Source organism: Platalea leucorodia, assembly GCF_965183815.1.
Source record: "Platalea leucorodia genome assembly, chromosome: 4".
Taxonomy (NCBI): domain Eukaryota; kingdom Metazoa; phylum Chordata; class Aves; order Pelecaniformes; family Threskiornithidae; genus Platalea; species Platalea leucorodia.
The window spans coordinates 73989859-74004266 of record NC_138826.1 but is presented as its reverse complement, the minus strand read 5'-3'; the positions used below and the strand labels follow the sequence as shown (position 1 = coordinate 74004266).

The 14408-nt window shown below is 45.3% G+C and overlaps 3 protein-coding genes across 3 annotated transcripts; 1 reads left to right on the top strand and 2 right to left on the bottom strand.

Moving 5' to 3' along the window:
- Nucleotides 1-2479: 2479 nt before the first annotated feature.
- On the bottom strand, nucleotides 2480-4424 carry LOC309588589 (histone H2A.J). The gene has a single exon (XM_082308065.1). The coding sequence runs from the start codon at nucleotides 4327-4329 to the stop codon at nucleotides 3940-3942; it is 390 nt and encodes a 129-aa protein (XP_082164191.1). The 5' UTR covers nucleotides 4330-4424; the 3' UTR covers nucleotides 2480-3939.
- A 228-nt stretch (nucleotides 4425-4652) lies between these two features.
- On the top strand, nucleotides 4653-5076 carry LOC309589281 (histone H2B 1/2/3/4/6; the record flags this gene model as incomplete). The annotated part of the gene is made up of 1 exon (XM_082309264.1): nucleotides 4653-5076. The coding sequence occupies one exon, from the start codon at nucleotides 4653-4655 to the stop codon at nucleotides 5031-5033; it is 381 nt and encodes a 126-aa protein (XP_082165390.1). The 3' UTR covers nucleotides 5034-5076.
- Nucleotides 5077-6245: 1169 nt separating this feature from the next.
- LOC309588910 (histone H1.10-like) lies at nucleotides 6246-7116 on the bottom strand. The gene has a single exon (XM_082308721.1). The coding sequence runs from the start codon at nucleotides 7102-7104 to the stop codon at nucleotides 6436-6438; it is 669 nt and encodes a 222-aa protein (XP_082164847.1). The 5' UTR covers nucleotides 7105-7116; the 3' UTR covers nucleotides 6246-6435.
- Between the last annotated feature and the right edge of the window lie 7292 nt (nucleotides 7117-14408).

Here is a 14408-nt window from a genome sequence, read left to right as displayed (position 1 = left end):
GACTGAACAGAATGAACTAAAACTGTTTATAGACTAACTAGAAGGTTTGTCAGTGGTGGACCTGCCAGGCTAGTGCCTAACATTACCATTTGGCTTCACAAAGTCTGCTTTGTTCTTTATACCTGAAAATTTGTGTCTAGATAAGTTTCCTGAGGCAGTTATAAACAAACTTCTGAACACTGGAGGAAGCCTAAAGGAATTACATGAAATCTTTTAGTGTGTCAAAATCATAATTTCTTCATAACTCTTCCTAAGTGCAGGGTGAGTATCCTATTATAACTTTTCCCTCTAACTGTATAACCAGTGGGAGACTTGGAAAATCATCTTCCAAAGTGTCCTGGCAGAAATGGGTGATGCAGAGGCTGAGACCAGTACCTTACAGATTAATTAGCTGCAAACCCCTTTCCCAAAAGTGTGGAACACATTTGATATAATTTAATATCATGCTTTCCGGAAGGCTGCCTTGCCTGTATGTTGCTACAAGTGGCCAGACATGTTTCCCGAGTGTTTCTGTTAGTGACATAGTCAGTTCTCTCATGGACCAGAGGGTTTTCTTAGACAAAAATAATTAAAGCAGAAAGAAAATTTTGCTGCTGAGTATAATCCACAATGAAGTTGCTTTTACTGTTGATTGGAGACAATAATTATTATTTGGATCAAAGTTTAGGATCTAATCCCCAGATTATCCCCAGATCGTAAGCACTACATTTTGCTCATGAGTTTGGACACATAGTACTAGGAGTTAAATGAGAAAAGAAATCTTTGCAAAACTCTGCTTCATTAAAAAAAAAAAAAATCTGTAGCTTTTCAAGTGTGCTTTAATTAGCACAGTCACCCTCATTAAACTATGAGGAAATTGCAATTGTTTGTTGCAGTAAGGCAACACCTCACCATGACTGCACAAAAAAGTACATAATTAGTAAAAAAATCATCACATCAGTGTATTATATCCAGCTGCAAATTTTCTTGAGAGCTTATATGGCAATTTAAATCCATATCTGTATCTGCTACAACTGTAATAATAATAATATGCAAAATAATAATAACATACACACTAAAGTCACATAAGATCTTTTCAATAGAGTACATTATTGCTAACATTGGAAACAAAGAAAAGGCGAAATGGGATAGGAAAGCCTTTCATCTTACTTTTTAACTATGCAATTCTAAGGCTTTTGATATATAGACTGATACTGAGTTATCCTTAAACGTGTGATCTATAACATTTGAGGGAGCTTGGTTGGAGAATTTTTTTGCATCACAAGTTCTTTAGGATGTGAAGGTGTATTGGAACACAGTGACACAGCTAAGGCACCCTATGGTATGGATTTCCTCTTTACTACTGTTTATTGTATAACTCAAATGAGAGAAAGCTCATTTATTTAAACTTGCTTTGCTACATTCCTTCATCCAGTAGGATTTGCTTGAAAGCCACGAGTCTTTAATACTAGTAGATTTGCCAGTGTTCTTATCATATAATCCGTCTGATTTATAGGACATTTACATTTGAGGTCTCATCAGTGTGATGGCAGCACAGGGTTCACAAATTGTACAACCACTAATAGCTGTGAACAAAAATAGGAAATACTAGGCAGTGGACCTACGTATCACAGAGGATGAAACTCCAGTTACCGAGGTGAGCAGAGTAGTGAGTGAAATAAGAGCTGTTTGGAATGAAATTCTGAAGGAAATAATGAATTTCTGGTCAGCTGACAAGAAGAATTTGGAGAAATGTGCTGGGCTTACCTCCACACTCAGAAGGGCAGGGACCTCTCCTGTGGTACGAATTCTGATTTCCACATACAGGAGTTTGTTCACAGAGAAATCCCACTCCTGGATCCAGATACCCCCACCTCCATAGGCTTTCTCTGGAATTCCAGTGCTTTGATCTAGAAATGCACGCTTGCAGCCGAGAAAGCCCATCATATCCTGGGCTGCATAAAAAGCAGCATGGCCAGCAGGCTGAGGGAGGGGATTCTCCCCTTCTGTTCTGCTCTCGTGAGACCCAGCCTGGAGCACTGCATCCAGCTCCTGGGTCCCCAGCACCAGGAAGACACGGAGCTGTTAGAGCAGGTCCAGAGGAGGGCCAGAGAAATGATCAGAGGGCTGGACCACCTCTCCCATGAAGAAGGGCTGAGAGAGTTGGGGTTGTTCAGCCTGGGGAAGAGAAGGCTCTGGGGAGACCTGATGGCAGCCTTTCAATACAGAAAGATGGAGAGAGACTTTTTCCCATGGCCTGTAGTGACAGGACAAGCGGCAACGGTTTTAAACTAAAAGAGGGTCGACTTAGAGTGGACACGAGGAAGAAATTTTTTGCAACGAGGGTGGTGGGACACTGGACCAGGTTGCCCAGAGAAGTTGTGGATGCCCCATCCCTGGAAGCGTTCAAAATCAGGCTGGGCGGGGCTTTGAGCAACCTGATCTAGTGGGAGATGTCCCTGCCCGCAGCAGGGGCTTGGACCAGATGATCTTTGAAGGTGCCTTCCAACCCAACCCGTTCTATGATTGCTATCTTCTGACACACACATATGCAGGCATCTGTTCTGGAAACTAAATACAGAAGACTTGTGCATGTTAAAACACAGTTTTTATATCATTGCAGCTCTTCAAGAAGTATAAGTGCCAGGAGATATGTAGCTGCAGCTAATGAGGATCAATAAAACAGCATAATGAAAACATTACAGCTCTAAATTTATCCACTTACTTACAAACGAAACCCTTAGGTACACTTAGGTCACTGTACCAGAATAGTCTTGTCCTCTAGACAGCTCTCTTCCTTTATGTTTGTCTCCACAAACCATCCCCGATGTCCCACTTTTGCCATGATACAGTCCTACCTAAAAAGCCTCTCTGCTACAGCTTGGGGGTGGGGAGGAGAGACACAGGGGGTAGTATCTTGCTATAGGTGGTATTTTTCTTTCTCTAGGCCCAGAGCATTCCTCCTTCTCCCTAAGGGATGGGGATGGCAGAGGTGCTACACAGGTGGGAGCTATGGCCCCAGGCAGTGTGCTGCAGACCATCAGGTACAGCCTCTGGGAACATCCTAGCAAGAGGAGTCAGTTTTCTCGTAATTTATAACAGTGAATCTAAAGAGCTTTAACATTGTGCTGTTGGGTGGTACTTGTACCAACAACATAGAAGTTTAATTCAAAAGGCATTGCCCACTACTAACTGATGTAACAAGAGGAATAGCTATGCACAGCAAGGGAATTTAAGAATGGCAAGTCTGAAAATCCCACTTAAACCAGGAACATACCAGCGCTGCAAGGAGTTTCTTCTGAATGGAAGGATGCCACCTTGTTGCTTTAAAATGCAGGTTTGACTAGTTAAGGCTCTAGATCAAAATGAGACATTTCTCCTAAGGCATTTCTCATTTTATTTCTCAATAAAGTTAAGTCACAGAGAAGCTTTACATCTTTTAAAGAAAAAAGGCCTACAAAGAAAGCCTGTCTTCATTCTTAGATGTAGTTATATGGGTTTGGGACAGTCTCCTATTTATTTTCATGCTGAAGAGATTTTTCCATTCCCCCCTCAGTCTTTTAGCCACCCCCCCCCATATTTCACAACATAAGTAGCCTGTAAAGTCACGAAAGTTAAACAGGTTCGACATTAAGAACCAGTGGTTTACCGCTCCTGTTACGATAAAGACACAAAACAATCAATAAATCACTACAAATGTAATTAGCATTCTTTCATTAAAAAGGGTGAGTGATAAAGTAAATGCATTACCCTTCTCAGGTAAGAACCAGAAGTTTTAAAACATTGCCATAGAGCGTGAGTTTAGCTCCCCAACAAAAACAGCACATAAATACTTAGCACCAAACCACTTTTGTAAAGAAAGCAACACAACTCTTTTCTGACTGCATGGGTGGCTCTGAAAAGAGCCTTTGGGTTATAACATTATGCTGTAAAAAATCCGAGCAGTTTTGCTGGCCGAGTTTATTTGCTTTTAGCCTTATGACTCTCAGTTTTCTTGGGCAGCAGCACGGCCTGGATGTTGGGCAGCACCCCACCTTGCGCGATCGTCACCTTGCCCAGCAGCTTGTTGAGCTCCTCGTCGTTGCGGATGGCCAGCTGCAGGTGGCGGGGGATGATGCGCGTCTTCTTGTTGTCGCGGGCCGCGTTGCCCGCCAGCTCCAGGATCTCGGCCGTCAGGTACTCCAGCACGGCCGCCATGTAGACGGGTGCACCAGCCCCGACCCGCTCGGCATAGTTACCTTTCCGCAGCAGCCGGTGCACGCGACCCACGGGGAACTGCAGCCCGGCCCGCGACGAGCGCGACTTGGCCTTGGCTCGCACTTTGCCTCCTTGCTTCCCGCGGCCCGACATGCTTTAGGCACTAAAAAAGCGACAGCCTCCCCTTCGGAAGCAAGACGGAGGCGATCATACTGACGCAACGCCTCTTCCCGTTTTATCCCTTCCCTGGGCGGGATCGGCGCTTGGTGATTGGCTGGAAGCTGTCATTGCTTACGCAACCAATGAGAAGACGGATCGTATTGTGACCAGTCAGCGGCAACGATACAGCCCGTGCGGGAAGGTCCAATCGAATCGTACGAGTTAGAGGTCTGGTATTTGCATAACAGCCCTATAAATAGAGGGCGCTGCGGCCATTTTAGCTGCTGATCTTTTTCCGAAAGAAAAGTGCCGTCAAAATGCCCGAGCCGGCCAAGTCCGCCCCCGCGCCCAAGAAGGGCTCCAAGAAGGCGGTGACCAAGACGCAGAAGAAGGGCGACAAGAAGCGCAAGAAGAGCCGCAAGGAGAGCTACTCGATCTACGTGTACAAGGTGCTGAAGCAGGTGCACCCCGACACGGGCATCTCGTCCAAGGCCATGGGCATCATGAACTCCTTCGTCAACGACATCTTCGAGCGCATCGCCGGCGAGGCCTCGCGCCTGGCGCACTACAACAAGCGCTCCACCATCACCTCGCGGGAGATCCAGACGGCCGTGCGGCTCCTGCTGCCTGGCGAGCTGGCCAAGCACGCCGTCTCCGAGGGCACCAAGGCCGTCACCAAGTACACCAGCTCCAAGTAGAGCGTCTCGGATCGTCAGTTTTAACCCAAAGGCTCTTTTAAGAGCCACCCACATCCTCCCTGAAAGAGCTTTAACACAATCGAGTCTCGGTTATTTTAGGTGTGAAAGTGTACTTAAGAAACGATAAATAGAATTAGAAATGGATCTGTTAAATCACAATTATTAGAGCTTGCAGCGATTAGATCTGTCTCTTAAATCTTTAATGAGTACTTTACAACTTCAAGCGGATTCAAATGTGTTAACTATTACTTCATAAGTGTTAGTATTTAAATTCTCACATTTCCAATAAACGTAAGCAGTGTTAAGCTTTTTTTCAGCATAGATACGAGATGCAGTACATCATACTGCACGTTTCATCATAAAAAAAAAAAATTCACATAGCTTCCAATAGATACATTAACGCACACGCCCCCAAAAATGAGGATGAAGGGAAAGTGAAAGATCCTGATCACTTTTTTTGCAGCGCTGTCCCGGGGTAGCCTAAGCTTAAAAATTTTGTCTTCTGCATGAGAAGACAGGAAGCATCCTTGTCGATCTGAAGGCAAGGACGAGCTACAGCACCTCTAATGCGGGATAGACGCTTTAGGGAGGACGAGCTGTCCGGGGACGCCGGGATCAGCCGCACGCGCGGAGTCAGCGCGGGCTTTTCAAAATTTTCCAGTCGCCCAATAAGAGGCCGCGGCTTCTCCCATCAGCCAATCACAACCGGCCGCAGGCTGAGCTCCCGCAGCCACCGGTGCTGCGGGGAGCTCCGCGCCGCCCTGCCCCTGGGCTCCCACCGGGCGCAGAAGCCCCCCGCCCGCAGCGGCTCAGGCCGGCTGCCCGCCTCCTGGCGCTCCGGCTGTACCGCCACCAGGCCGGCAGGGTGCGGAAGAGGACCGCTAGTAGCTCCACCCGCCTCCCGCCCCGGCAATCTCCTGCTCAAGAAGCAGGTCGGTGAAGTCACGCAGAAATTAAGACCGGCCCCGCGACAGCGCTGCCAACCGGAAAGGTCATTGCCAGGGAAGCGGAGGAGCCGTGCTGACAGTTCCCAGCTGCGGTCACTAAGGGGTGTGGCCGCCGCACCCCGGCTGTTAGGAACCGCGCTGGTTAAAGCACCGAAAGAAACCTCCGCGCTCCAGAGCCATACCCGCCCTAAGCGGTCCCTTTAACACGTACACCCTCTTGCGGTGCTCAAAAAAGCCAGCCTTTAGAAAGCGTTTTCGCAGGGAATGTAAACTTTATTTTTCCAAGTCTTAGCGTCCCATCCACTTCACAGACGAACGTCCCACACGGCTAGCGGCGTGTGGTTAGCTCTGATGCAGGCACGGAGCTCGGTGACGGAGTGTATCAGCCCTTTTTCGGACAACAGTGGGTGGCTCTTAAAAGAGCCGTTGGGTTTAAGTATGTCCACTTCAACACTTCACTTCTTGGGCGCCGCCTTCTTCGCCTTGGCCGCTTTCGGCTTGGCCGCCTTCGGCTTGGCTGCTTTCGGCTTCACCGCTTTCGTCTTGGCCGGGCTCTTCGCCGCCCCTGCCGCCGCCTTTTTGGGCTTGGCAGCCTTGGTCGCCTTCTTGGGGCTCTTGGCCGCTTTCTTGGCCGCGGTGGCCGCCGGCTTCTTCGCTTTCTTGGGGCTCTTCTTCACCGCCGCCGCCTTCTTGGGCTTCTTGGCAGCGCTGGCGGGCTTCTTGGCCGCCGGCTTCTTGGGCTTGGCCGCGGCTGCCCGCTTCTTGGGGGCTTTTTCCTTCACTTCTCCTGGCTTCTTGCTGAGGCGGAAGGAGCCGGAGGCGCCGGTGCCCTTGGTCTGCACCAGGGTGCCCTTGCTGACGAGGCTCTTGAGCCCCAGCTTGATGCGGCTGTTGTTCTTCTCCACGTCGTAGCCGCCGGCGGCCAGCGCCTTCTTGAGCGCGGCGAGGGAGAGCCCCTTGCGCTCCTTGGAGGCGGACACGGCCTTGGTGATCAGCTCGGTGACGCTGGGGCCCGCCGGCTTGCGGGCTTTGGAGCCGCCCGCCGCCTTCTTCGGCTTCTTGGCGGCGGCCTTGGCGGCGGGGGCGGCGACAGCGGGAGCGGCGGCGGGAGCGGTCTCCGACATCGCTGCAGAGACTTCTTCCTAATCAAAAGAAAGTAATTGGGCTACAGTAACCCCGATGCCTGAATTTATAGCGAAGCGGTGATCTGTGATTGGTGCTTTGCAGAGCCCGCCTAACTGTTAGCCAGGAAGAGCTTTTCGTCCTCCGAGTCTGTGTTTCTTCGGAGTTATAAATTCATATTTTTTGTTAAATGCCTGCCACAAAATCACCCCAATTTCTTCGGGGAGTGAAGAGGAGAGGGTGGACTTTCATTCGGGGCAGTTTCTTGCTGTTGGGAGCCCAGATGAGAGAGAAAAGATGTGTTTAACCCCGCGTTGTGAAGCCAGAGAGACCCCGGGAACGGCAAACTTTTGTTTTTCCTTCTAAATTAAAATAAAACCGGTAGATAAAAAGTCTCCCCCGTAACGCAGGCTTATTCTTTAGGGGGTTTTCTCCAGATTAGGATAGAAACCGAGGGGGCAGCTTTAGTATTTTTGCCGTAAATTGATTTCAAAGAGAAGGAAGTAACACAATTTCATGGCTGAGCTTTGAATATGGATAAAGATTCGGCTCCCTTAACGATATCTTTAACTATTAAGGATACAGTATTTCTACAGAATTTCGTGTTTTCAGAAAACAAGAGACCTTCAGAGGAATATATATACTGTTGAAAAGTGTTTGGAACTTGCCAGGGCCCTGCATTTTTTGTGGTGTTCTGTAAGTGAATAGCAAGATTTTTATATTTTTACAAATAGTTTCTGTTTATAAAATGAAGCTGTCAATGCCTAGTTAATGCATATAAATTCCGAATAAACTGCTAATTTAACGCTTTCTCAGTTACAGTAGTGTATACTATTGTTCTTTAAGACTTACAGAAGTCAGAAGCAGGCTTGTAGGGGAAAAATGTCAAACAGGTATAGATACACTAATATGTATCAGATTCTACTTAAACATTAATGGACCCATCTGAAGCCTCCGTTCTCCCCAGATAAAATGAATAATGTGGAAATCTGGCCTGGATGAACAGAAGGCTTCAGCCTCAATATTACCTATAAATATTTGGACACAGATTGTTGTGGGTTTTTTTGTTTGTTTGTTTGTTTTTTTTTTTCATAGGTTTCATAATACCTGCCATTCTCTTGTTTAAAGGAAAAGAAAAACACTCGCCAATTTAGGTTTTCATCCAAATCCTCAGAATATTGAAATAATTTTCAGACAATCTTTGTAAATAAGAACCAGCTTTAATTATCATGATCCCACTTAATTATTAAGTCTCACAAGGTGACAACAGAAATTAATTAAATTTTTTAAGGACTGCTACGAATTGTTTGGGTTAATTTTTTATTAAATCAGAAGACAAAAGCCTCGATTGCCTTCTAATTAAAAAAAACAGGCAGAATTTTCTTCCTTGCTTGAAAAGAACAAATTAAGCCAAAATCTAATATTTTGCCCCATTGTACTTTGTAAAAACTTGTCACGCAAAACGTCAGTGGACTATTTCAGCAAAGAGTATCTCTTCTAGCATGGATGAACTTGAGATTCTAGAAGACAAGTAGTATGTTGCAAAAGGCCCTGGCATTTATTTTCATACATTAAATGTTGAAGACACAATTAAGTTATACTTAATAGTAAGTAGTTTTAGTTGAAATTAGATAGATTAAAATGGCAAGGATAAATCAGATACATTAGAACAACAAAAGTAAAAAGAATGAACTGTCACTTTTTCATAATCTTTTTTAGTTCTATTTTTATTTTATTGTGTCTGCATGTAGGCCAGCTAATAAGTACTTTGAAGGAGAGGAAGGGAAAGCAGAGAAAGGGAAAAATTAAGCTTTTCAGTACCGCACAGTAAAAAACAGACTGAAAGGCATACTGAAGCAGGCTGTGAAATCTGCCACACTTCTCGTGAACGTGATGTCGTTCCTACACAAGTAACTAGACCAAGTCCCCGGTAGCCATAGAGTTTGAAAGCTCAGGCTGGTAACACAAATGAATAGTAGGAATATTTTTCTGAGAGGTAAAAAGAGAGTTACTGGTAGCAAGATGAGGGCATTATGCTTATTTTCCAGGTTAGGTGAATGGAGATGGCCGTAAAGCAGAATCTGACTGTAAGTGGTACAAAAGACAAAGCCGGGAAGGGTTGTCAACTATCCGTGTCTGTTTAATGTAATGCACGTTCTTCAGGGAATAAGGACTGAAAGAAGCTTAACGTGCCTTAATCTCTGTAGCTTTGACGATTTAGTGTTAGATCTCTACGACTCTGGTTTATTACACTTGAAAGGGGTCAGGAAGCTGGGAGCAGCTGGCAGTGGACAGTAATTGCTGGTGCAAGAGTGCAGCTCTAGCCTCAGGGGTGGGTCCTCTTCACCAGCTGCATCCCTCACATCCACACATTTGGGCAAGTTTCCCTTCAAGCTATTGTAAACCTGTTCTCAGCCCACCACGAGAGGAGAGCTTTCCTTCCCCTCCCCCATAAACAGGCTGCAGGTTAGAGATAAAGACAGGAGGTAGAAAGAGATGGGAGAAGAGCTCTCAGATCTTGCTCCCTAAGTAGCGTCAGTCACTTGAACTCCATCCACAGCACATAGGGATGGCTGTCCCTACTCTCTGACAAGTTTTAAAAGGACAAGATTGTCTTTGGTTTTGTAAGGAAAGCAGATGAAGAAGGCACTGATCTGAGGATTTCAAGGAGCAGAATTTAGGACTGCTCCCACTTTTAGTTCTGGATGGAGATACAGGATAAACCTACGTCCTACCCCTTCAGTGGCACTCAGGATATGCATGTGATTAGATGCTATTTCCTAAGCTATCAAAGGTAGTTCTAGCCCTTCATGCTGAGTGAAGGGAAATAGGATGCTGAAAGCTTACCTGTGATAATACACAGTAGACACAGCTCTGCACCCAGCCTATGCAGCCACTCTCTTACTCTTAAGGTATCTGAAAAATATGGGCAAGAATTAAGCACATAATAAGGCTTTCTGGGTTACAGATTTATGCATTGCTCGGGTTAACAGACTCAGCACACTCTGGGGAAGGAATAACTCATTGATATCAGGTTGTACTAATTACCAGCTCAGCCAAATTCAAGCAAGATATGAATGAAAACAAGAATTTACAGTACTCAAACAGACATCGGTTTTTAAGACATAAGGGAAGAAATTAAAATAATGCTTAACTGGCTTGCTCCAAAATTAACTTTAGAAAGAGCATCAGCAGAGGACGCAATGTTTCCCTAGAGCTGGCTGATACACTGCAGATTTTCTCTGTTTCATTTCATTTCATTTTAGAAAAATATTAGAAGTGAAACTAATAATCAGGGAAACTTGGTCTAGCACAACACACACCCCACCCCCCTCCCCCAGGGTAGAAAGTTATATTGAAAAATTTATGATGGTCAACTGTGAAATTAAAATGCTGTGTCAGAGTTCTGCTAGGATCAGTCCTAGGCCTAATATAATTTTATTTATGATCTGAATTATGGTCTACAGGACACGTATAGAAGTGCTATGGGTACCAACAAATAAAGAGATGCTAGAATGATGTAGGACAGTTTATGTATTGAAAAATGCCTGATAAATTGGAGACGTTGTCTTCAAAAATGTGTAAGATACTTCACCTGGAAAGAAATATATCAGTTTTATAAATATTGGATAGCAGCAGTTGACTAGCACCTGAGTAGATCTGGATCTTCAGGTTATAGCTTTAAGTTGACAATGAATCAACAACAGTATGTTACGAGGTATTAGGAAAGGAACACAATGACAACATCTACAAGACAAGTGAAGATCTTCCTCTGTAGCCAGGAAAGGTATAGTCTCACTTGGAATTTTAGGCCTAGTTTTTAGCACTGAACTTCAGGTTCAGAAGTGAACAATAAGAGAATACACAGAAGAGAGCAACAGTAATTATCAGAGAGGTCGAGGATCTATTTCCTAACGGAAGGGCACATACTGTTGGAGCTCCCTGACTCAAAGAGAAGGCTGATAAACCTAAGTTTCTTCTCAAACACTTAAAACATGAAGAAGAAGGAAGTCATCTTTCCTCAGTATACATTGTAGGAAATAAAAGAGCTAATGTTCTTTGCTGCAGTGTTAGCAGTAAGGAAATAATTTCTAATATGGAGTAGAAAATATTATTTGGGAAGATAGAGGGGTCTCCAAGAATCAGTGAGACTGAGCAATGATCAGAAATGAAACTGGTTCAGTTGGCTCTTGATGATGGGTGGAGGGCAACAAAAAATGCTGATCTCTAGGTACTGGTAATTATCACAGGACTATAGATTAGAGGCTATCTGTGTTGACAAGGGAGGAGTGCTGGATGCAATACACTTGGCATTTAGTAATGTTTTTGGAACCATCTCCCATAGCATTCTCATTTGGGATCTGAGGGAGTACGGGCAGGATCAACAGGTTGTTAGATTTTAAAAATTGTCTGTAGCAGAGGGTCAAAGGGCTGTAGTTAACAACCTAGTGTCTGCAGGCAACTAGTAATGAAAAGAATGCCCCAGGGCTGAATACTTGATATTATTTCGTGTTTTCTGTAACGACCTGGATGATAAGAGAGAATGTACCCTTAGCATGTGTGGATGATACTAAGTTAGGAAGGGTAGACAGAGTCAAAAGTAAGACATTCAATTAAAAGGGACTTTAATAAACTTGAGGCATGAGCCAAAAGAAATCTTGTGCACTTTGTCACAGAGAAGTCCAAAGTTCTGCACATGAAGCAGAACAGTTACTTGCATCAGCATGGGCTGGGAAATGACTGGTCTGACCTGGGCAGAACCTGGGGATTGTGGTGTCTTTCTCAACTGCTCGATCCTTAAAGGCAAGCCTGCTGCTGTGTCCAGAGACCTAAGCATAAATAAACCCCTGTAAGCAGCTGCGGGTTCCAACCAAAGTATTTGGTTTTCCAACCAAGTGTTACTGTAACAAAGACAAAGCACAGCAGTAGTGTCTGGAGACACCGTCACAATGCACGTCATCGTTTTCCAGGCTTGGCTTCCTCCAGAAACACACAGCCCAAGACAAAATTCAATACATTCCTACAGTGATGCCCACAGTAGATTCATTACTTGGAAAATTATGCCCCGGAGAGATTGTTTGGACAGGGCAGTACTTCAGCTGCTAAGTACTTACAACTCTATAAGAGCTGGCAGAGTTCAACAGCAAAACTTACTGCCTAGTGCAGCTCTGCAGGAGCCCAGGCAAGGAGAGGAGCTGATCAGTCTCAGCTGTGCAGGAAACATTGTGCTTCACAATGCCTTCATGATACGTCTTTCTAGTTTAATCAATGGTCAATGTATCAGGAGACCTGTACGGCTTCAAATGCCAGTTTAGAAAGCAGAGTAAGGGTTTAAGACAAGCAGTCAAGTGTCAGCTGTGGTTGCCAAGTAGTTGGTTTGCTGTTTGCTGTCCCTTACACAAATGCAGGAGCAGATTTGCATGGTGTGCTACAGAGCTCTGTGCTTCACAGGCCACCCTGCTCCTGGGAAACCACCTGGAGCACTTGTTGGAGAGGTCCTTTGGTGTCTTTCTGGGAGAAGCCCAGAGCCCAGGGAGGAAAACAACATGAGCAAAGGGGCACCCCTGCATCCAATTGCAGATTACTGACCCTATCCCTCCTCTCCCATGTCCTAAAACAGCTTCACATGAGGAACTAAGTATATTACTATTTTCCCAACACCACAAACCTGGTCTAGGGGTTCCTCCAGCCTTTCTTCATAGACCTATTCAGCTATACTAGCTATTCAGTGAGCCTGCAAGACTGCAGCTTGTGCATGGTGTCGTGTAGGTGAGGTCCATGCAAGCCTTCTCCTTCCAAGGTAGAGTGATACACACCACACTCACTACTCCAAAGTCATGCTAGGCTGGCCATGAACAGCTGTCCTGACAGCTGGTACGTTGTTGTGTGAGAGAAACACCCCAGAATTGCAATTCTAGCACAAACAGTACTGCTTTGAAAGGAACCCTGAAACATCTGGCCTGGTGAGGAGGAGGTGTGAGTGGTGGCAGAGCTGTGTGAGTGCTTGGGTGTCGGTGCCTGCCAAGCACAACATTCCTTCAGAAGCATGTGTTCAGTGTCCCTTCCTGTGATCCGCTGTTGGAGACTAATCCTGTGATGTCGTTTTCCATGAGGAAACAGCATCCAGCCTCAGCTGGTTTGCAGAGCAACACAGCAGTGACTCAGACAACATGCACTTGCCCTTGCCCGCAGCTTGCATGGCGCAAGAGAAGTGAAATGATTTCTGGAAGATTTTGCCCCTGTGTGGGTCATCTTCTGATCTGTAAGAAGCCACTCTCTGTGCATGGCAAACTGCATCCTCAAAGGTCAGCCCAGGCTGCTGGGCCACGACAGAGGTCTTTTCTTGATTTATTAGTCCCTGTGTAGTTTCTGAACTTGGCAGCAAGAATAAGGTTGGAAACAATTCAAACCACGGCTGTAGTCCAACCTCTTTGATCTCTGACTGAGGACAGCCTTTAAATAAAAAGATGAGAATGGGGCTCTTCACCTATGATTGCCTCAGCTAGAGGGGAAAGGGGAGGGGAGAAATGAAATTAGTTATCAAACTACCAATCATTAGACTAAATTCATCATTACAGTACCCCTAAATCTCTTGTCATAGCTATCAAATAGATAGACATGATCAACACACTGGGAAGCTGGTAGCTGTAACTTTTAGACATTTAAACATGAGGTGACATTGTTTGCTAGTTTTACTTAAGCAGCATAAACCACTTCTGCAACTATGCTGCTGCCACGAGATACCTTCCAAATGGCAAAGCCACACATGCAAACGTTGACTTGGGCCTCAGTCTCAAGATAAAAGCTTTCTGTGCTTAAAGTATTTCTTACCAAAATTATGTGGCCTGCTGGATCTCAGTAAGCACAGCTTTATAGCATAGCTTACATGCTGAAGTGAAGCTGGGGTATGTGGGCATGGGGCTACAAAGAACAAGGACCACTGGAGTAGATTTAGAAGCCTGAAGTGTGAGAAAGAAGTCAGATCTTGTGCAGTTTACAGTCTTGCCCACATGTAGAGACAGGTCCCAGTTGGCCGCATCTCCGTGCTGTCAGAGTAGAATACTCTCCAACCAGGTTCTTTTAGATATTATGCATGAGGAGAGTTTAATGTTTAATATCAAATTTCCTTATTGAGCATATTTGGCATTACATGGATTTTGATTTAGCAGGGTGATACAGCAATGTACTGAAATCACACCACAAGCGTAATATAGCATTTGCAATATACAGTTGAATCACAGTGCAAACGTGATTCTCATTACTGGTCTCTATATGCTCATGGTCACAACGCTGGGTCTCCCCAGTC